The sequence below is a fragment of the Alosa pseudoharengus genome, unplaced genomic scaffold (assembly GCF_046254945.1).
Source record: "Alosa pseudoharengus isolate Yale_2024_CS ecotype anadromous, Long Island Sound unplaced genomic scaffold, YU_APseudo_1.1 YU_APseudo_1.1_scf_13, whole genome shotgun sequence".
Lineage (NCBI taxonomy): Eukaryota > Metazoa > Chordata > Actinopteri > Clupeiformes > Clupeidae > Alosa > Alosa pseudoharengus.
Genome location: NW_027468598.1, coordinates 26646054 through 26669555, shown reverse-complemented (window position 1 = coordinate 26669555; position 23502 = coordinate 26646054). Strand labels below are relative to the sequence as shown.

Genomic DNA, 23502 nt, shown 5'->3' with positions numbered 1-23502 from the left:
AAAGGAGGGAAGGAGGGATAGGGGAGGTCAGAAGAGGCTGAGTCATTTCTGACGCCCACTTCCTGTGATGAGGGCATTTTCGGGAGGGGGAGGTGAGAGAGAGGGGGAAAGGGGGAGGATGGGGGGGGGGGCAGAGAGACGTTATTTGTTTATGCATTGTCTTGTCCATCCCCACCTCCCCCACATCTCTCAAATCCACAAACACAGATAAACACACGCATGCACAAACACACGCATGCACAAACACACACGTGCATATGCTCTCTCTCTCTCTCTCTCTCACACACACACACACACATATATACACAAAGAAACACACGCACACACACACACACACACACACACACACACACACACACACACACACACACACACACACACACACACACACACACACACATACACAAAGAAACACACACACACGCGCACACACACACACGCACACACTTAAGACAGGAAAGTGAAAGAACAGGACGGAAAGGGAGAGCGACGGCTAAGTGAACCCAGATCTCTGTGCGGTGCACTAATTCAAGCCAGCTCCAGCAAGCCACTCATCATCCAGCTCCAGCAAACAGAGCCTTGTCCAGCCCTGAAGCCCTCTGCATCTTGCCTCTCCAAGCATTCTTCCCAGGGATGGCTCACAAGAGACCAGACCAATGCACTGGCAACAACAGCCCATCGTGCGCCACATAATGGGATTCACATCTTGGGGGGTGGGGGGGTATTTATGTAACAAGCGTCCTTCACTTGGGGGCTCACATTTGGAAGCTATAATTTTGGCATTGCTCAATGGCCTGCAACATTTCATGAGAGACAGACTAGACTTTGTGGCTGATATTTTGGCTCACGCAAGTGGGAGATGATACCAGAGGCCTGAGCCAGTTTCTTTCTTTGGGCGCAAACATAAACATGGGAGGGGGGACTCCTGCCCTGAGCCAACTCCTGGACACTAGGCAAGTCAATGATACACACCATGCAGAGGCTGAGAGAGGCGGTCCTCAACAGGAGGGGGGGCAGTGATGCTGGGACCTGTATGCCCGAGATGCTGACCGAGGCTCAGTGGGATGCCTGGAGATCGTTTCCATTGGGGAATCATCGCCACCACTTCTTCCGTGGAAATCACATGGAACCTTTTCTGTCATTGTGGGGGAAATGTTTTCCTACAGGCCAAAATTCTTGGAAATGATAAAATGCTGCCTGGTTGGGGAGTCAAGAATGCTTGGCCATGTTAGCATAGGGAGTGTGTTCAATGAAAGATCACATTTATATGCTACACTCACTTAAAACTGAATGTGTTGAAAATAATACAACTTGTGTTGTATTTAACACATTTCGATGTCCAGATAGGGACAACACAGTTTGTGCTGTTTCTAACACATTTGTTTTAAAAGTGTACCAGTGCCATTCAATCTTAACATGACAGTAGACCTGTAGAAACAGATGAGTTTCTCTACTTTAATGCTTCTGTCAACTCTGACATCACACTTCAAAACAAAACACACAGGCCGAAACAGAAACACTCTGGCCAAAATAATGTTTATAAACAGGTTTAACAGCTTCAAATAACACAATTTTGTTTTAGCCTTGATTTTTGCTGTCTGTGCCATATCTTGATACCTTACATTATTACTGTATGTTTAAAAAGACAAATAAGCATATCACAGCTTGAATTGTATTACGTAATTCCTCTCAAGATGTAATTGTCATTGACGTGTAAGACGTACAGCAAGCACCTAGACAAGAAATTGAACCACAACTTGTCAATTTCCATTAAAATAGACCTCCAGTAAGCACCTGCATGGAGTTGTAAGCATTTTTACTGCCTTATTCACCAAATAGCTGATACAGTAGTTTATCTAACTGTGCCTTTGGCCTCCGATTCATACACAGAACAAAGGTGTCTCTCGTGGATAAATATCCAAGCAATATCTATTAGGTGTGAAGATGTTTTATTTGTTCAACAAAGTTGATCCAAGAGTCTTTCTATGTGTGTAAAAAGTGTGTACAAAATGTGTTAAAACATAGTTTTAACATATTTGTAAGTGATGGCTTCTGCTGTGCTAAGAAAGTGAAGATGAAGATTAAGTGGATCCCAGTTTAATAAAATGCATTTTTGCAATCTAGAAACATTTTAATAGTTTTTGGGGTTTCTGGCTGACTTTTCTTAACATACTGAAATTCCTCTCTTATCTGATGAAGACTGCACACAGTTTAGCAAGATATCCAAGTCCAGGGTTTAAAAGTTGAACTCTGTTAATCATGATGACACTTGATGACGTATAGTGTAGCATGTCTAATACCTGCGTAGACAATTCCTGTATAAATGACTCAAATTAAGCTCGGAAAAGTGCCTGCACAGAATGTGTGTGTATGTATGTGTGCTATGTGTGTGGTAATTAGTGAACATCGCACCCCTAAAAAAAATGGACACTCCCTAAGTCCTCTTTCCCAGGCCACCCAGTGGACAGGAAGTGAAGTCATCATTACAGTGCGAAACACGAGAATGATGGCCCATGCATGTGCGAGGTGGGAGGTCGGTTTCATCGTGCGTAGATTCACAAGTGTGTGTGAGGGGCTGAGCTTGGAAGGAGTGATGGAGTGTGTGAGAGGTTTGGAGGCTGCCCCTAGGCTGTCTGGCCCATACGACCGCTATCCGAACCAAGCAGGAAGGACCCATTAGTGCGAGACACAGAGAGGAGGAAGCTTAGTTCCAGCACAACATCCTGGATGACCGTCTGTGTGTGCGCAGCAGTTTATTTTGAGATGGCAAGCGAGCTAATGTGTGTTTGTGGACGCATCTTTGCTTTGTGCGTCACGCCCGGGCAAAAACTACAAGAGGAGCCTTTTATTTGTGTGTGTGTGTGTGTGTGTGTGCGTGAGTGCATTGCGCACGTTAGTGGGATTATTTTTTTTTCCCTCGGGCCCATGTTTGCGCTAGTCTCCCTCGGCCTGAAATAAGTAGGTACATCCACCACTGGACACAACAGCCACTTGCGTCATGGATCTGTCCCTATTTTGTGACATGACCTTTTGACTGTCTGTCTGTCCGTCTGACTGTCTGACTGACTGACTGACTGACTGACTGCTTTTAGATCAAAAGTGAAAAATAAAACAAAACAAATAAAGGCGCTGGTTTACACAGCAGGGCTTTTCCACTGGTTTCGCATGGAAGCATCCATACCCTTCGTGAGCGAACATAGTCATTAAGGCATCATCGTGTGGTATATGCTGTGCTGCCGGTGACTCAGAGTCCGTGTGTGTGTGTGTGTGTGTGTGTGTGGGTCCTGGTTGTGGGTGAGGTAGGCCATATGCGCCCTGCCACACGCCACTCACGGCCCATAAACGAGGGCCGAGCGCAGCCCGCTGTGTGAAAACAAATTATCCGCTGCCACGCTTGGCTACCGCGGCTACCGTTCGGAGCGGCAGCAAAACAACAACCACACACGCGGATGAAAGTGCTCGACAGCAGGCCCACAGCTGCCGTGCGGTGTCTGTTTTTCTGTCTTTCTTTCCTTCTCTTTCGCTCATTTTTTCTGGCTATTCTCTCGCTTTCTTTCTACACTTGCACTTTCTCTCCTCTTCACTCCCCCTGTTTTGGGACGTTTCAATGTCATTCGAAATGCCGTTTATATTCTGCACTTCCTCTCTCTTTATTCCTGGACTTTCTTGCTCTTTCTCTCTATATTCCTGGACTTTCTTGCTCTTTCTCTCTCTTTCTCTCTGTCACTCTTTCTCTGCTTTTGCCTCCCTCTCTTTGGAAGGAGAGACAGTTCATTTACGGGCCTCATACAGTAACCACATGCGGGCCAACACATCACTGGCGCTGGGCGTGGGCTCTCAGAGGAAGCTGGACCTGGCACAAGAAGGAACTGCCCAGTAACAGAGAGAGAGAGAGAGAAGGAAAGAGAAAGAGAGAAGGAGAGATTGAAAGAGATGGATACACACAAACATCTGTGTCTGAATTGTGAGCAGTGGCCGAAGACGCGTACCAGAAAGAGGTCAATCTGCTGCCCCTCCTGGAGCACAGCGCAGACAGGCCTATATTTGGAGAGGCTGTGTGTCACCATCCGAGGGAGGGAAGGTGTCGTGCTGCGAACGAGAGGGCAGGGAAGGGCGTCCCCCCTCAATGCCTCAGTGGATGTGACAGGGTGGTGAGGGCTCCGTAACGGTGGCTGATGTCAAGGGGAAAAAATAAGAGTCGTCGTTTCCACGTGGCTACTGGCAGCACGCAGAAGCTCAGACCATGTTTTTATTTCTTCCTCAGGGCTATCCCACATATCTTTAACAATCTGGCTCAAATCTGGGAGGCACATTACTTTGGGAATTTTTCCCTTGCAGTCTCTCTCTCTCTCTCTCTCTCCCCCGTTCCATCTCATCTGAGACACACGCAAACTAATTCTCAGACATGCGTCTATTTGGTAGAATTCCTCATTTCCTGTTTGGGGCGTGTGTCCGGCTTCTTGTTCTTCTGCCCAGCACACATCAAACAGGCCCCCTGCTCCAAGACAGAGAGAGCGGAGGCCATACAGGCACGAGGGCCCAGAGTTCATGAAAGAGTAAGGAGAAGAAAAAAGGAAAAAGAGAGAGAGAAAAGAGAGAGAGAAAGAGAGACATGCTGAAAGAGGGTGTGAGAGGTAAAATACAGTCTGTCTTGGGGAGGTTGAGATAATACAGTCTATAGTGCTCTTGAGAGACTGGTGACTGATGACTTAGCATTAAGGGGAACAAGCTGGATGGAGAGAACGGGGAGCGAAAAGGGGACGGGGGGGGAGGTAGTGGGGTAGAGTAACGGAAGAGTGTATGGAAGAGTAAATAGACAGAGAGGGAGAGAGGGAGGGAGTGAGAAAAGCAACAAGAGAAAGAGAAAAGGAGACAAAATGGGGAAAGGAAGAGACAAACATTGAAAAAGGGAGAGAGAGAATGAGAGAGAGGGAGAGAGAGAGGGAGAAAGAGTAAATGAAAATGAGAGACAGAGAATGAGAGAGAGAGACAGAGAGAGAGAGAAAGAGAGAAAATTGGTTTTGAATTTCACAAAATCTTTATTACATCAAGTATATACATTACATATTTAAAATTACAGCTAACAATAAACAAAATCAGTGAACGAAAATAAATAGATAAATAAATAAATAAATAAAAATGTAGAATCCTCTTGTGGTGATTCACAAAGTGTAAAGAAAAGTTCATTATTAATTATGGAACATAATTCCCCATGTTGAGAGAGAGCGAGAGAGAGAGAGAGAGTGACAGACAGAGAGAGCGAGAGAGAGAGGGAGAGAGAGAGAGAGAGAGACTGACAGAGGGAGAGAGGGAGAGAGAGAGAGTGACAGACAGAGAGAGCGAGAGAGAGAGGGAGAGGGAGAGAGAGAGAGACAGACAGAGAGAGCGAGAGAGAGAGGGAGAGAGAGAGAGAGAGAGACTGACAGAGGGAGAGAGGGAGAGAGAGAGAGAGAGTGACAGACAGAGAGAGCGAGAGAGAGAGGGAGAGAGAGAGAGAGAGAGAGACTGACAGAGGGAGAGCGAGAGAGAGAGACTGACAGAGGGAATGAGTATATGGGAGAGATGTTAAATATGGGTAACGGCGGGATGTGATTACTCTTGCATTCTTGATAGCCCCTCTGGCAGACGCTGGGACGGTGCTGGAGCCAGCCAGCTCAAACACAGTGGGGGAAAGAGCACTAAGCTCCCAGTAAAGACCGGGGCGAGGGCCAGGCCAGACCCCTCGCTGCGTTTCCACAAGCTGCCTAATGCTTCCTTTCCACTTCATCGTTTTGTATTTATCTCAATTATATATTTAGCCCGTCATTTTCTTAATCTATCTTAATAAGCCCTCGCTGCCAGTATATCAGGAGGGGGGTAGAGGTGTTTTTTTCTGCTCTTCCAGTAAAAACAATTTGTTAAGAATTTTCATCATTTCAGGGATGCTGTGATGATGTGTTGACAGACTTAACGCTGTGATCGACTTTTGGACTTTTATGAGTAAAACATGAAATTATGGGAGATGATGTAGTGTGGTCCAAGGGCAAGCGTACAGAGCCTTAGTGACCTGACTGCTTTTACTGGAGGGAAAAAATACCTCCATTAGAGTTCGTTTTGAAAGATACCATGGGACTAGTATGAACTGTGTCCACTCAGGCTCAGGTTCAATGATGCTCTTTTGGCAGAGTAGAGGTTTTCCTCAAGTTTATGCTCGTCAGCCTGGCGTCTTAAGTCTTTCCTAGCAATAAAAAGGAATCACCATCCAAAAGAAAGTGAGAAAAAACATATACCAACTGAGGATTTAGGGGAAGTCTCTGATAGTCTTTACCAGAACTGCATCATATTAAAACACACTGACATAATGGCTTATGAATGTCATCAATTTCACTGACGTGGAACTGACCACTGTGGAATAGGAATGGGAAACACCCAGCTGTTGTGTTTGTGTATGAACAAATAAAATCATGTCATGATGTCAGACCACGGCTGAAAAAAAATAATTAAAAAGCAGAAGTAATATCCTTTTCTGAGAAAGTAAAAAAGGGTCCTACATCACTCTCAGTATTACTAATATGTCCAAATGACCTTTGTACAGGGGCTCAGCTTGAGATTCAGAGAAGGCTACTGTGCTATAGGTTTTGTGTAAATGTAAAGAAAACTTTACACAGTGAAAACTGTTGCAAACTCATCCATCAACACCTGCCAAGATCTGACATGTTATGACCGACTGGGACAACAAACAAAAAGTAGTTTAGATAATTTCACGCACTCATGTCAATCATTCCTAGTGCACGCAGAGTGGACATTTGTCAGGTCATTTGTTCTGGCCTTTAACTGGGTGTGCGGGGGACATGGGGGATTTCAAGACAGCCATCGGGGATTAAATACCCTGTGCTGAATTTCAAACAGCCCTACAAGAAATGTAAACAGAAACTCTACAAGATATAAACACGCCTTCACTCTTCTCTGTGCCCTCTCTCTCTTTCTCTATCTGTCTCTCTCTCTTTCTCTCTTTCTCTATCTGTCTCTCTTTCTCTCTCTCTCTCTCTCCAGTGGTGGCAGTGAAGAGGGACTGAGTAGAGTAGAGGGAGGGCATGGGTAGAGGTTCTATGGAAAGGTAAAAGTAGTGTTTTCAGTCAGGTATGAGTACTGTTGCTTTTTCCACTACATCAAATTTCCAACTCCCTCACTCCCATGCAACATGCAAACAAGTGAACTTGTAAAATGTCATTTTAAAACACAGATTTACTCTCCCTTTGCCAATCCTCCAGAGATTCCACTCTGACTTCCTATAGGATTCCTGGAGGACTGCCTAATAGTGTGCAAATACACACACACACACACACACACACACACACAAACATGACCATTCAGGTCTATGAGTCACACTCGTAAGAACCACAAAGAAAACACACATACACACACTTACGCACACACTCAGTGTCATTACGAACCACAAACGAGAATCATGTCAGACTCACATAATGAGTTCCGCTGTCACCACCACTCAAGTCCAGATCATTTGGGAACACCGATAAAAACAACTACCAGAGGAAGGAAACATATAGCAGGAATGTCAACTGGCCGATAGAGGGAAAGAAAAAAGTGTGTGAATGCAAGAAATAGAGAGAATGAGAGACATAGATAGAGAGGTAAAGAGAGAGAGAGAGAGAGAGAGAGAGTGTGTGTGTGTGTGTTTTTGTGTGTGTTTGTGAACAAGATGAAAGGCACGGCAGGGTGTGACCAGTGTGGTAGATTGGGAAGTATTTATTTAAACCATGACTTATCTTTTTGGGATTTTTAGGGGATCGTTTGAAGTCCATTGACACCCCCCCCCCCTTGCCAAATAACATGTGTTTGTAATAAGTGTCCCTCTGCCCAGGCCAGACCTCCAGCAGTGAGCCTCCAGCCAATGGCTCATTAGTGCAAGGGGAGAAGAGATACAGTCATCGCACACTTAGGCAAGACCCGCACAGCTTGCTTCAGCTACCATTCGCCTCTTATCATTCTCACAATCCAATATGGTGTGGGGCACGGAGCAGGGGTCTGAGACAATGTGTGTGTGTGTGTGTGTGTGTGTGCGCGTACGTGTGTGTGTGTGTGTGTGTGCGTGTGTGTACATTTGAATGTGCGTGTGTGTATATTTCTGTGTGCGTGTGTGTGTACATTTGAATGTGTGTGTGTGTGTATATTTGTGTGTGTGTATGTATACGTGTGTGTAGGAGTGGGCAGGCCACACAGTACAGACACACAGACACACACACACACGCTTACAAACATGTGCATGCATACACTTGAAGACACTAATACATGCTCACAACGGAGGGGCTATTTTAATTTTAGGAGAAAAAAAGCTTTACCCTCTGCGAACATTATTTCAGATAGTTGGCAGGCTCAGGGCTCTGCAACGTCACTCACTTTCCCTTGACCTTTAGCCATTCAATGCTCTATCCCTCCCATATCGCTAGTTCGGCTGTAAACCATTTCTGCATGTTTAAACTTTCTCAGGACCCCGCAAAGCCCAAATTCGTGCATCTTGCACCCAGGAGAGAAGCCATTTTTCGCTCTCCCTCTCTCCCTGGCTTCTGTCAAAACTCCATTTCTTTATCCACTGTTTGCTTACTCTCAGGGATGTTGCATCTAGGTCTTCCACCCACTCTGTCTCTCCCACTCTGTCTCATTCTTTCACCCAAGCTTGGCAAATAGTTCTGGTCAGCAGACCTTATTCTCGCTCTGTCTGGGTACGTTTCCTCTTGTTGCTCTACTTTTCTGGTGCCCTTCCGGCTTCCTTCCACTCAGCCCTCTCTTACCCCCGCGAGGTCCCCCAATCCCCCCAGTCTGTCCAGTCGGTTGGTGCGCGATGATGAATTTTTCTCTTTCCTTGGAGAGATGGATAAAAGCTTATGAGGTCACCAGGGAGGGACACACTCACCCAGAGAGTGTGTGTGTGCACGGTGAGTGAAAGTTCACTCACGCTGGCTGGCTGGCGGGCTGGCACACACACACACACACACACACACGCTCACCTTAACTCCTCCAGGGCAGCTCAAGGAGGTAGCCGTGAATCACGGTCGACCTTCTTGGGCCGTCTTTCCCTTATCCACTCGCCTGCTCGCTCACCATTGTGGGATGCCCCGGATGACTCACACGTCCAGACAGAGATGGGAGAAATATCCTCTGTGTCAGAATGTTTGAACCCCCCCCTATCCCCCCGCCCCCTCCCCCCAAGCAACACCCTTTATCCACCAATAACCATCTCAAAGAGATGGTAAAGACGTGGTAGAGGGGTGAGTGTTAAAAGAGTAAAAGTTGGATAAATCATCATCTTACTGACTCAGCTCGCCTCATAGAGTGGGACAGGGAAGAAAGGCATTCCTGAAGACCGGACATTTCCCAGAGCTGTCAGGTCCATGGGTATTTTAGCTGAGGGCTGTTTATCTAACCGCAAACCTCAATCATATATCCAAAAAAGTCCCTTAGCAGCACATAGTAAACAGGTTTTTTTTCCACGCTGTATGAAATCCGCATGCTGGTGTGTTTCTGTTTAAAGTTTGCGTGTTGTTTTTCGACAAACAACTGGTGCGGGTGTAGATGACACACGTGTTTGTGAGTAAGATTGCGAAGGCACCTGTGCCCTTCATTGGTCCCCTGCTCTCCCGGGCTCTGGCTTCCCACAGGCATATACACCACAGTTGATGACAGGAAGTCAAAATCACTGTAAGGCAGGAAAGGAAGTGGGCTCAATCACCAGGGTGCAAGGCTGAAATTGCTATCTGGGTGAAGGAGTGAGGAGAGCTGTTTGTAGCCTATAGAGACACTTTGTAGAGAGAGGGAGTCTTATTGAAAAGGAAATGACAAGATCATATCAGAGTATAGGAAATAGTTAACGTTTTCAAAACAAATAAAAAGCCATTTTATGTTACTAGTAACATGTAGCCTACCTAAGAATGTTAATCAGCGCAGAGTAGCCTACATGATCATACTGGAACGTTTTTAGAGGTGCAGTGCCCCCCACAGGTTAAATGAGAATATTACAAGATTCAGGAAAATCTGAAAGCAGAACTTCCAGTAGACCTATGCCTGCTGGGCCTTTGCAAAATCATGCGTTGTAAATGGAAGCTCTGTAGGGTTGACATGGAATTGATAATTTAACTTAATGCATAAACAGCAAACCACCGGTTGTGTTTCAAAGTGACTGCAAGGTAGCGTTTAATGATGATCATACAAGTAGGCCCTATTCTGACATTTCTTTGTGCATAAACAGAACTTGTGCAAAATCACAAAATACGTTTTTTTTTTTACCTTAACTATTAAAAACAGACACTGTGCTCTTTACTGCGGCATGAAAGCAAATCATAGACAGATTTGCGACGAGTGGGGTCTTCACGCTGTACAGTTTGCGACGGTGCCCTCAACGGCAATGGCGAGCGTGACGGATAGCGGCAGTGAGAAGATGGCGGAGGAAGAACGGAATGCCAATGCCGAGAAACTCAAGGAGAAGGCCAATACTTACTTTAAAGGTAATGCTAAATGAACCCGCACTGTTGGTACTAAAGTGCTATTTGGTTTATTTATTTGGAAGCCGTTGCGTTACGTGATAAGTCAGAACTAGCCTACGTGCCCCGGGATAGAAGATTCTAGCACATGAAGCCGGTAGCTTAGCCAGATAGCATAGCAGTAGCCAGCTTACGCCAGGCTCTACACTGCAGAGACTGCTTAGATTTAGCTCTGTTCAGCCAGGTGGGCGAGAGACTCGTGCTGCACAAATCCCATGCCATAGATTCAACTGTGAACGTGCTAGCCTATCTCTCTAAGTGTCAAAGTCTGTACGTAACATCAAAAGTACTCATTGGCTGAAGACCGATATTGCATGGCTGGTGAAGATGTCATGCTGAATGAATCAGTGTTGCTAAATCTCACCTTCTTATCAAATCGCCGGCTAATGACTTCGAGCTACCTACCTGGCTAACCAGCGCTTCAAGTTCAGACACGAGCCTTTAGCCATTTTCTGAGTCGGCGCGAACAGCTAGCTAAGATGATGTCAAGTCATTCATTCCTGAAAGCTGAAGATTGTCATTGAAATAACATAGACTACTACATATATACCAGTTTTAAACAAACGAACCCACCGCTGGGCACTTTAACACTATCGTGGCTAGCTGTAAAGCTAGTGTTTTGAAATAGTTAACTTTGCATTCAGTTCGAGTTGTCTATAAATTAGCAGCATGGCACAGATTAGCCACCAGCTATCATTAGTAATAAACAATGCCAACCTAGTTAAGCCATTGAGTTAAACTACTAACATTAGCATGCAGAAAAATCACATTTGCTAAAAGGCAAGCTATCTCCCTGCGATACATAAGGCCGAGACCTGGGTTGTTATTGTTTATTTTGGTTGTAGGCGTGTGTTAAAGTATATTGTTTCTGTACACAAGATGTGGTAGCAGTGGCGTTAATAACAAATGCAATTTTAGGGCAACCTTTTTGAATGCGAAGATAGAACGATTTTCGCATTCCTGTCGCCAACTAAAGCAAATCGTGCAAAGGCCCAATTACATAACAGACAGAGATGCACTCCTCCTAAGGGAAAAACTTGGATTTTCCTCGAAGAGTTTACATTTTTCATGACAATATCAGGGATTAATATGATCTGAACATAATACTCAACATGCACTTTTTTGAGAAAGTTTTCAGAATTGTAGTGAATTTGCTAGAGGCTTACTGTGTTCTGGCTTGTATCCTAAATAATTACCGGTATTTGTTAATTATCTGCAAAAATGAACATTTATTTAAAAGTTAGTGTGATTCTGTAGCTGACAGTGTATCTCTGGCCAGTTAAGGATGGTATGGTGGCCATGGTTTCACTTTTGTGCAAGCACTGACAGACCGGTTTGAACGCACAGCACTCACTGTCATGACATTGAAATTTCTTGAGAGGCGAAAACATTACCCTGATGTGACACATGGCGTCAGCGAATTGCCCCGTGATGATGCCACCACCCTTTCCTGCCCCGGGGGTAGCAATTCCCCCTCTTTGGTAAGGGCAACAACAGTTTGCTGTGTTCACCCGTACATTGGAGTCTCACTGCAAGCCATTGTCACACAGTGTCCTCAGAGAATAGGACCTGTCACTCACTCGTTTGCACTCATTGCCATGGTCAAGCATTTGTTTGTCATGTCTTTGTTGTTTTAGTTGTTTTTTTTTTTTTTTTAAGAGAACCTATTCTCTGTGGGCCTCTGTGTTTTGCCAGAACATAGATGATTGATGAGAGGGGGAGAGTGTAAAATGTTTCATTTGTAGTCTGTCTGCCAGCATGTGGGTAGGGGTGACCCTAGAAGCCATAGTCTAGTAACTAAGGTGTTTATTTACAGTGGTGGTCTGTTTGTTACATTGAAACAAGTTGATAAGATATCAGGTCAGATTAAGATAAAGAGTTACAAATGCCCTCCAGCTCAAGGGATTATGATACAACACCAAAGCCTTGTTGCATGCATTAAGCCTATAGCTTATAGTCTGGCATGCAGTACACTATTCTGTCATTGAAAAGGACAGGTTGCCTCTGATTTGCATAATTGGAGTCCCAGACTGCAGATTTGATATTGACTTTGTAATTATGACGGTGGTGCAGAATAAACAGCACTACTGACAAGCTCATGAAAGCTGATGCAAAGTGTTATTACACAAATGTTAAATTATGCATGGCAGCCTGTTGATCGCAAATGCCAGTACAAAGGACAGAAAAAGGATGTGGTGGCTGCTGCTGTAATCTTTAAGGTGCCCGAGTTCATGTGTATTTCTTACTGACAGTGATCTTGTTGCATACGTGATGCATCATTAAGACAGACTTTCTGTTATCTTGCTGGACTTTGTTCAAGTGATTCACAGTGAAGTGGCAAGTCATCTTGTTGCATGTTGAATGCACCATTAAGACTGACATTGCAGACGGCTACCCTGCCTTCCAAGCATGTGTTGTGAGTGAGAGTGCTGTCAGTGTGCAACTAGTCCAGCACAGAATAGGACCGGTTCTCTGCATATGTAAGCCAGAGCACGTTTGCTGCGATAGAGCAGGTTTAAGACTGCCAGAGTTTGATCCAGCTAGTTCTTTGTTTTTACAAGTCACTAGGAAAAAATATGGAAATAAAATGAACTTTTTTCCAGCCCCGGGACACTTTTGTCTGGACGTTTTGCTTATTTATATTCAAAATTGACAATGCACAAAAATGTCAAAGGTCCAAATTCCCACAATAACACTTTTACAAAACTATAAAACATAGTAATGGTCACATCAAAATGAAATGGCTGGACTATACTCGATACCACAAGTAGCCAAACACAAACTTTACAACCTGTTTTTTTTATTTATTTCTTCAAGATGGATTAAACCAATGTATGTAATGCCTATGTGTGCTAGTTTTAAAATAATTAATTTGCTACTGTGTAGCCTGGTGTGATCCTATCAACTGTATTTTGTGTTTTCCAGACAAAGACTATGAGAACGCAATCAAGTATTACACAGAGGCGATCGAGCTGAACCCTACTAATGCCATCTACTTCAGCAACCGCAGTTTGGCCTACCTGCGCACAGAGTGCTATGGCTACGCCCTGGCCGACGCCACCAGGGCGCTGGAGGCGGATAAGAACTATATCAAAGGCTACTACCGACGGGCCACTTCCAACATGGCACTGGGCAAGTTCAAGGCCGCGCTCAAGGACTATGAGACGGTGAGTGGAGCCGGGGAGCGTAACAGTGAAGTGAGAGTGAAGTCTTGATTGTGCTCATTTGCAGATGAGCAAACGGACACCTGGAGACACAATGGACATGTAGTTTTTCTTATTAAACTTTTATAGTGTGCTTCGAGTCTGTCCATGTGCTGTTGTTTCTCTTGCCATTGTTGCCCTTGCTTTGCCTTGCCTTGCCTCACCTTGCCTTGCCTCGACCACAAAAAAAAATGGGAAGATATTTCATAAAAATGTTGTCATATCAGGTATCCAGGTACTGGCCCCAATCCACTAACAAGTTTCAGGATGGAATCTTGTGGACTTCAGAAGCAAAATATGGCAATATTACATAAAGAATGCATATCTTGGTACTGGGCACCAGTGTATTAACATTGTTTTTAGGGAGTTTTAAAGTGTATCAACCCCCCCACCCCCCACCCCCCAATAGTGTGGATGTAGGGCAGTTTAGAAGTGTAGAGTGGCACTGCTGTGCCCTCGATCAGGGCCATGGCAAGGGATTAGCGCTAAGCTGCTGAGGATGCCTGGGAGAGCTACTCGGCTGGAGGCTGGAGGCAGCGCGTGAGCGAGGCTCCGCTAATTTAGTCTCTTCTGCCAGTGTCGGCCTAGCCTGTTGCAGGCAGCGCGTGAGCGAAGCTCCGCTAATTTAGTATCTTTTGCCAGTGTCGGCCTAGCCTGTTGCAGGCAGCGCGTGAGCGAAGCTCCGCTAATTTAGTATCTTTTGCCAGTGTCGGCCTAGCCTGTTGCAGGCAGCGCGTGAGCGAAGCTCCGCTAATTTAGTATCTTTTGCCAGTGTCGGCCTACCCTGTTGCAGGCAGCGCATAAATATTCCGACGCTGCTGTACAGTGGAGGCGCACACTGACACACACAAACACGTGCTCACTCATTAACATAAACTCGTACAGATACCATACCACTGTTCTGCACAAGGGCGTATTCATCCTCTTCATGGTGGATGATTATAAATACATTTGTGAAGGGATCTGGGAAAACGCATCACATGGTGAAATCAAACATCTTTGATTACTGCAGTGTTTCAACCCAATTTCACCAACTTAAGATTCTGATACTATCCTAGCAACATCCTGGATACCATCCTACCAACATGCTGGATGTTGCTATTAAAATGGTATCATAATCCTAAATTGGTGAAATTTGACCATGTGCCCAGATTGCTCTCACATACACACACACACATACACATACGGGACTTGCCCATGCTCTGCGAGAGGGCCAGGTGCAGTTGGAGTGACACGACCATGTGTCCTCTCCCCCCCCTCCTGAGGGGAACTGGTGGTCGTGATGAAGACTGAGTATGACTCATGATTGCTTTTAATCTGCATGCCGCCCCAGCTATGAATGGCTTCTCAGGAGTGTCTGTGTGTCTGAGTGTGTGTCTATGTCAGAGTTACACAGCAAGACAGATCGACAAGCGGTGAGATCAATGACACATGTTTCTTTTTCATACATATGATATGATACAGATATTATATAATGTTTAAGAGAGGGTATAATTCTGTGTTAGTGAATTTGTGTTGGTAATTCTGTGTCTGACAAAGAAGAGATTGGTTAGTTATTTCCCTTATTAATGAGGTATTCTTGGTAATGTTCTTGGTACAAGTTTAGACAATGGACCACAGCATTGCAGCCTTATTGTAATCTGTGCCCTTGCATTTTTAGGGCAAAAAAACACCCTTACAGCCATAACGCTTATAGTTGGTCACATGGCTTGCCTCCATATTGCTCTGGGGTGACATTAGGAAATTCGTTTTTGAAGTAGTTATTTTAGTGCCTTAAGGTTTAAAGATTGACGGGGGAATTTGTTACTACAGTGAAAGAGAACTGAATCAGCTACATTTTGGTTAGATGAATGGAACGAGATGTAAAACAACTAGCTAAAGATGTAAAGAAATGCAGAGAAGAAAATGGGTCTGGAAATGAAAAATTGTGATGGCACAAAATTCCAACCGGCACTTATTTTCAGTGTATTTTCAATGTTATTTCAAATCAGTTTTGTTTATATTGCGCCATAAGGTAAGAATATGTCCAAGGGTGCTTTTACGGAGCCCACCATGAACAAAACAATAACCTCTGTTATTGTATTTCCCCATCTTCCCTTTCACTTCGGAATGAATCCCAAAAGGCTTTCCTGGATTTAAAAGGCTCATCCTGTGTTGTTTTCCTGTCGCAGGTAGTAAGGGTGAGGCCCAATGACAAGGATGCCAAGATGAAGTACCAGGAGTGCAACAAGATCGTCAAGCAGAAGGCCTTTGAGCGGGCCATCGCCAGTGACGAACTTAAGAGATCGGTGGTCGACTCCTTAGACATTGAAAACATGAGTGAGTCATCTCCGGCCACCGGCAATCCAGGGGGTTGAGGGTTGTGTGTGTGTGTGGAGGGGGGCGGGTGGGGGGGCTGTTTGTGCTTGTGTGTGTGTGTGTGTTTTGGTGTGGTTTCTTTCTCAGTTGGAAACCGGGTGTGAATGACGCACGTTAAAAATAACATCTGTGGTTCTGGTAGAGTGGTGAAAGAATTCTCCTGGTCCTGGTGACTACCCTGTGAGGTTTCTTTGTCTACTTGTGCCTGTAGAGCAAGTACACAATTTTATTATAGTCTGCCCTGCTGCTGTGCATTTTAACCCAAGGCAAAGATTGTGGTGTTGCTTAATGACTTTCTTAATGGAGAGTGAATAAGAGTGCTGTGCTTGTCTTTAAATGGTGTCTTCTATTGTCCTGTCCTCTGCTCTGTCCGTCTTGCAGCGATTGAGGACGAGTACACAGGTCCCAAACTAGAGGAGGGGAAAGTCACGCTGAAGTTCATGAAGGAACTAATGGCCTGGTTCAAGGACCAGAAGAAGTTGCACAGAAAGTGTGCCTACCAGGTGCGTGGTGAAAACCATTGTTGCCCTTGCTTTGCCTTGCCTACAATGTGGAGGATGTGCATTGAACTCTCTCTTGTTTATGACCGTTTGAAAACTCATAAAATGTCCCCTGTTTCTGCCCCAGATGCTGATCCACATGAAAGAGGCTTTATCCAAACTTCCTAGTCTTGTTGAGATTACACTTAAAGAGGTAGGAACACCCATATAGATGGATGTGTTGCTCCGTTTTGCCATTTAACTGATGTTAATTGTGTCCTTCTATCCTTTACCCAGAATGCACAGCACATTCACTCTGCCTCTTTCTGTTCTATTGTCCTCCAACAGACAGAGAAAATCACCATTTGCGGTGACACACATGGTCAGTACTATGACCTCCTCAACATTTTTGAGCTGAACGGTTTACCATCCGAGACCAACCCCTACGTATCCTTTCCTCTCCACATTAAGCATCGCTTGGCTCCATGTTTTCTCTATAGCGAATGATCATAACTGTGTGAAAACAACCCTATTAAAGTTGATGAGGTCTAGCTGATGACTTAAAACCTTTTTCTTAAATGATATATACCTAAGTATGTAGGTGCACAGTGTTTGTGTTTACCTTTGACATTGTAGTGTTCCAAAGAATACAATCTCAATTCCATTTGGGAACATCCGGTGTATTATAGTAAAAATAGCATAAGAAATATTTTTAGAGAAAAGCATACTAGCTTGAATGTCTTGCTTTGATATATATTCCATTATATGTTGATATATTCCATGCTATGCTAGTGATGGTCCTTGACTCTTACCACCCCAGCTGTTTAATGGGGATTTCGTTGACCGCGGCTCGTTCTCATTAGAGGTCATCCTCACACTCTTTGGCTTCAAGCTGCTCTATCCCGACCACTTCTTCCTGCTGAGGGGTGAGTCACACTACTAAGACTCATTGATAAACATTAACATACACAATCAACGTTGAATAACCAGATGTTGAATTAAGATTAAAGTGTGGCATGCCACAAGGTCATTTTTGGTAGTAAGGTCGAGTTTGGTAGTGATGACTTGGCTTTTGTTCTAGCAAACCTGAAGTAAGAAAGGGTCGCATGGTCACATACTGTAACACGCAGGTGTTCAACGTCACTAAATAGTAAAACTGAAGCATTAATTAACTGAAGCATAAATCATCAGAAACAGTTTGCAGTTCAGTGGCACAACTGTTTTAAGGAAGAAGCACTTGAAAATAATTAATCAGAATTTTTAAGTATATTTTTGGGAGCGCTTTGCCTTTATTTGGATAGGACAGTGAAGTTTGACAGGAAGTAAGTGGGAGGTCAGACTCGAACCTGGGACCCCCCCCCCCCCATCATCAGAATTTTGAGTAAATTATTTCAAAGGTGTCGATAGAATAATTAATCATCAGTGATTGTTCACCATGCATTGAGGTTTGCTGACTAGGCTCCATGCTCTTGATGTGGACGTTGGTAATCTTCTGGATTCATTGTTGCAAACGTCTAGACTGTTGTTGTAAGTTCGCCCCATTCACAGGTTTGTCTGTTGCCCAGGTAACCACGAGACGGACAATATGAACCAAATGTACGGCTTCGAGGGTGAGGTGAAGGCCAAGTACACGGCACAGATGTTCCAGCTGTTCAGCGAGGTCTTCCAGTGGCTGCCACTCGCACAGTGCATCAACGGCAAAGTGCTGGTGAGCACTTCACAGGACAATATGTCTGCCTGTTTCTCTCTCTCTCTCTCTCTCTCTCTCTCTCTCTCTCTCTCTCTCTCTCTCTCTCTCTCCCTCTCTCTCCCTCTCCCTCCCTCTCTCTCTCTCTCTCTCTCTCTCCCTCTCCCTCCCTTCTCTCTCTCTCTCTCTCTCTCTCTCTCCCTCTCCCTCCCTTCTCTCTCTCTCTCTCTCTCTATCTCTCTCTCCCTCCCTCTCTTCTCTCTCTCTCCCTCCCTCCCTCCCTCCCTTCTCTATCTCTCTCTCTCTACCTGTCTGTCTATCTATCTCTCTCTCTCACACACACACACACACAGTCACTTTGCAGTTAATGTTTTGTACAAAGCCTTGTGTTGTGTGTGTGTTTGTAACCTTCACTTCTCTTTTCAAAAAAGCACCTTTCTACGCACCCGTTGAGTTATCATTTAAAAAATCCTTCATCAAGTTATTTTTTCCATAACGGATATTAAGTTCAAAATAACAAAGATGTACCAAGTATCTGTTACTTCCTGAAGGGAAAATAACATAAAAATCTGACTAAGTGTAGTATTACATAATCATGCATCAGTTGTCAATAGGGAGTGGTTCTTCCCCTAATGTTGAATTGTGCAACTTAATGCCGTGTGAATCCTTTTATCACTCATCGGTGAGGAACATTTTGTTTTGGGCCAGTGTTGGTAATTATTTCTAATAACCCAAAAAGATAGACTGTTGATTCACCAGGACATATCATTGTAAGTCGCTGATGTAAAAGTTGTGTGTTTGTGTGTGTGTGTTTTCTCCCCAGGTGATGCACGGAGGCCTGTTTAGTGAGGACGGCGTAACCTTGGACGACCTGCGAAAGATTGAGAGGAACAGACAGCCTCCAGACTCCGGTAGGGGCTTTAGGATGACATCCCAAATCCCCTACACACGTCCCAGCATGCCCCTGGCTCCCTCACCTTACCCCCCCACCAGCCAGCCAGCAATTACTCATAACGTTGGGAAACATTTTTGTTGGACGTGACCACCATTTTGCCGGTGTTCGGTTTACGCTTGGCGTGATTTATGCTCCACATCTCGCCTGACTTTGTGTTTTATGTCAACAACTGGTAATGAGTGCCAAAGATGTTTCATCGGCGCTGGCATCAATAAGGCATGGAGGATGTTTTGCAATGCAGTATTGACACTGCTGGAAATGCTAGTGTGAATTTGTCTCATGTTTTTTCATCTCTTCTTCCTCTCCTCACCTGCCCTCCTCTCCTCTCTCCTATCCTCTCCTCTGCTCTCTCCTCCACTCTCCTCCTCCTCTTCTTCTCTTCTCCTCCTCGTCCTCTCTTCTCCTCCTCTGCTCTCTCTCTCCTGCACAGGTCCCATGTGTGACCTCCTGTGGTCTGACCCACAGCCTCAGGTTAGTGGCTGCTCCTTCTCTCCTCTCCTCTTCACTTACCACAGTGTGTGTGTGTGTGTGTGTGTGTGTGTGTGTGTGTGTGTGTGTGTGTGTGTGTGTGTGTGTGTGTGTGTGTGTGTGCAAGGATTAAAGTTCTCCGTCATAGGACGGATTTCCGTCAATTTGATTTTAGAAATGTCATATTTGAGATCGATGCAGATCCGATGAGAAAAAAAATAGGAGGGGGGGGGGGGGGGACTGTCACCTTTGCTTTTCCTTTTTTAAGGCAACTACAAATATTAGGTAAATGTTTAAAGACCTAATAGTGTTCTTGAGAACTTTCTGTGTCTCAATCCGTGACCGCTCAAGAAGATACGTCCTATACGGCCTACGTCAGCCATGAGTTTCGCTTTGTATGTTGTAGCTACACACTTGTCTCGGGCGTTTGCTTAAAAAAAAGAACACGTATGGAGGACTATAACGGTCTAAAAGTTGGATTATAGTGACACAATCGAGACAGCTGATGAGGTTGGCCAATCCGTTTAACTTTTTTGGATATGATATTGTGAGCTCTGTGCGAATTCGGAGGCTGTGTTCTTTCCGTGTATCAATGTAGACACTTACTATCGCGAACTCTTGTCAGGGGAGGTCATTCATTTTGGGTGTCACCTATGATTTGAACAGATAGCCTGCTATGCCACCCGATGTAGGCTACTATTATTGTTACAGTTTTTAATCAATGCAACTAACATTATGTGTAAAGCGACGCAATATAAACCGTAGCCTATGCAATTTATTATCCCGTCTGTTATGACATACAACAATGTTTTTCACAATTTGCGACGGAAGGTTTTGACTGAGCGTGTCGAGTAAGGGGGTCAGTCGTGTTTGACGCACAGACAGCCTTGTAGCCTATTTTGCTTAGGCCTCACTTTTAACGACAATAGGTTGTGAGTGTATGTTGACAAAAAATAACCATACAATTAAAATAGTCAACTTAAAACTTTGCTATAAAATATTATTAATTTATAGCACAAAACCATAACCAGTGGGCCTACCAGAACCTCGCATATTAGCGTCATGATTTGTGTGCGTCTATTTGGCAAGGCCACTAGCTGTCATGGATGCGTTGTTGCTAAAGGAAGGCAGCTGTTGGAAACGGGGGAGAACTAACAAGCCATGGTGTAAAGAAATTAAAGTGCCAGGAGTTTGCTTTTGCGCGGTTCGCTGCAAGAAAATTGTTTATGGATGCAATAGGAAAACGTTTTAGCACGCCACCAATCAGAAGACCGCCATAAGGTTAACGTTCGTGCACTTCAGGACATCTTCCCTACCTGGTGCAACTAGCCACCACGACAGAGGTAGGCTACGTTTATCTATGGCTGACCGTTTTTACGTTTAGAAAGTAGGCTACGCATGTTCTTTCATAGCGCAACACGACCTGTCCTTAACCATATCGCAACCTCTTGTCAACCTTATACAATCTGTTGCTGAAGACAAAAGCGCCGTCTCCAGATTGTCGTTACAAATGCGCAGACCTCCTGCATGAGCACACACAGTATTGCTGCTCATTGGAAAACTGAGTTGTCTGTTAAACTCAAAATGACCATGTTATCATTAAATGCGGATGAGTCAACAAATGGAAATATAAACAATATCTAGAATGTTCTGATTTGTTACTTTGATGAGGAAATGGGAAGTCTTGCAAACTTGATTTTATAGATTTTACTTGGTGTTGAATTGCATATTAACAAGAAAAAAATCTCCCCTTTAAACACTTTTGGCCTGAAGTAATTAAATAGGAGTGTGTTAAAGCCTTTCTACAATATTGCTGCAGTAGAAAAGAACAGCAATGGCTAATCAGCAATGGTCAGGGATGGTACTAAAATATATTTTTGTTCATCAGGAAAACTCAATCTCAATCAAGAACACTCTCAATTCGCCTTATTCACATGGCGGCCATTGGCGGCTAAAACGAGGCTACAGGGTACACAAACCATAGGATTGTTATGTTCTATGCATTCACCTGTAGGTGGCATTAATTATATAGTAAGTGTACCCTGTAGCCTCTTTTTGGTTTAAACAATGGGCGCTGTGTGAATAAGGCGAATACTCCCTTTACTTTGCTGTTTGCATCTTTTTGTACATTAAAAACCAATAGGTCGCGACCGCAAAAGGGGTGCTATCTCTATAGGTAGATATGAACAACGTATGACTTATGGCCTGAAAAAAGTTCAGTCAAACGATTTTTTTTCACTTTAATCCCTGTGTGTGTGTGTGTGTGTGTGTGTGTGTGTGTGTGTGTGTGTATATGTGTGCGCGCACGTGCACGACACGTGTGTGTGTGTGTGTGTGTGTGTGTGTGTGTGTGTGTGTGTGTGTGTGTGTGTGTGTGTGTGTGTGTGTGTGTGTGTGTGTGTGTGTGTGTGTGTGTGTGTGTGTGTGTGTGTGTGTGTGTGTGTGTGTGTGTGTGTAAGGGAGTAGGCAGCATTCATTTCTTGTGGGTTTTTTTGCCAGTACCAGTAGCATCCAGCTAGTTCTCATCTTGTACCTCTTCTCTCTTCCTCCTTGGTCACCCCCTGCAGAACGGGCGCTCCGTCAGTAAGCGCGGCGTGAGCTGCCAGTTTGGGCCAGATGTGACGCAGCGCTTCCTGGAGCAGAACAAGCTGGACTACATAATACGCAGCCACGAGGTCAAGGGCGAAGGCTACGAGATCACCCACTCAGGGAAGTGCATCACCGTGTTCTCAGCGCCCAACTACTGGTACGACAAAGCAGCCACTTCCTGGATTGCTGTCTTGGTTTCTTTGTATCTGTCCATGTTTCTTTTTTTTTACATTCTATACTTCCGCCTATCTCGTCTGTCTGCCTGTCTTATCCATCCATCCTTCCTCTTTTGACTGTCACTTAATCCCATGCAGTCTTTCTTTTATGCCTGTCCCATTGTGTTTTGTTTAGTTTCTCACAGTATCTCGCAGTATCTCGTCACATGGTCCCCATCGGCCTAATGTTTGTTTCCTCTGCTGTTCCAGTCCTCAGAGTCTCCTCTCCCTTTGCCTGAATTAACATGTTGCTTTGCTGCCCCCTAGTGACCAGATGGCTAATAAAGGAGCCTATATCCACCTCAAGGGATCCGATCTCAAGCCAGAGTTTCACCAGTTCACTGCTGTGGTAAGTGGCTCTGCCTCAGGACCATACTACAGCACATTTTACTGATCTCGGGTCAGAGTGATCAGAATGATCAGGTCAGTCTTCACTACTTTAGTGAGTAGGAGATCCTGGATCACATGTACTTGCTTATCCATCATACAGTGGATATGATTAGTATTTTTTCATTTTAAAAAGGTCATTTAATAAAGTAAAATAGCTTAATTGTATGTGCCTGTTGTGTGCTTCCAGAGATAATGCCTCTCTATCTCTCTCTCACTCTCTCTCTCTCTCATTCTCCCTGCAGCCTCATCCGAATGTCAAGCCCATGGCATACGCCAATACCTTGATGCAGCTGGGCATGATGTAGAGGCTACGTCGCGTTTGTCCGAGTCTTCGTCTCAGTCTGCTGGACCACAGTTGGACAGCAGCTGGTCACCTGCTCTCTCCTCCGTGCACTCTAGCACCCCCCAAACCCCCCCGCACCCCCCCCCCCCTGCCCCGGCCCGCCCTCCCACTTTCACCAACCTCCCAGACAGTCCCTACAGCCACTAGACACACTCTCATTCCAGGTTTTGCAGTAGTGGGGTCTCTAGCGCACACACACACACACACGGCCACACATAAACACACACACACACACACACACACTCGCATAAACAAGATACAACAACAACATAGACAAAGG

At 44.8% G+C, this 23502-nt stretch overlaps 1 protein-coding gene across 1 annotated transcript; it reads left to right on the top strand.

Moving 5' to 3' along the window:
• The first annotated feature begins 10399 nt into the window (after window positions 1-10399).
• ppp5c (protein phosphatase 5, catalytic subunit) lies at window positions 10400-23302 on the top strand. The gene is made up of 13 exons (XM_076282685.1): window positions 10400-10499; window positions 13461-13702; window positions 15910-16057; window positions 16478-16599; window positions 16724-16789; window positions 16924-17022; window positions 17396-17501; window positions 18141-18283; window positions 19086-19173; window positions 19648-19688; window positions 22253-22431; window positions 22757-22838; window positions 23122-23302. Exons 1-13 carry the CDS (start codon window positions 10400-10402, stop codon window positions 23182-23184), a joined length of 1479 nt encoding a protein of 492 aa, XP_076138800.1. The 3' UTR covers window positions 23185-23302.
• The last annotated feature ends 200 nt before the right edge of the window (window positions 23303-23502 follow it).

What these genes read in the sequence shown, in the direction of transcription:
- ppp5c (XM_076282685.1), top strand. Translation starts at nt 10,400, where the DNA reads ATGGCGAGCGTGACGGATAGCGGCAGTGAGAAGATGGCGGAGGAAGAA. An exon ending in TTCTCAGCGCCCAACTACTG is followed by an intron (nt 22,432 to 22,756) that starts GTACGACAAAGC and finishes GCTGCCCCCTAG; the next exon opens with TGACCAGATGGCTAATAAAG. An exon ending in TTCACCAGTTCACTGCTGTG is followed by an intron (nt 22,839 to 23,121) that starts GTAAGTGGCTCT and finishes TTCTCCCTGCAG; the next exon opens with CCTCATCCGAATGTCAAGCC.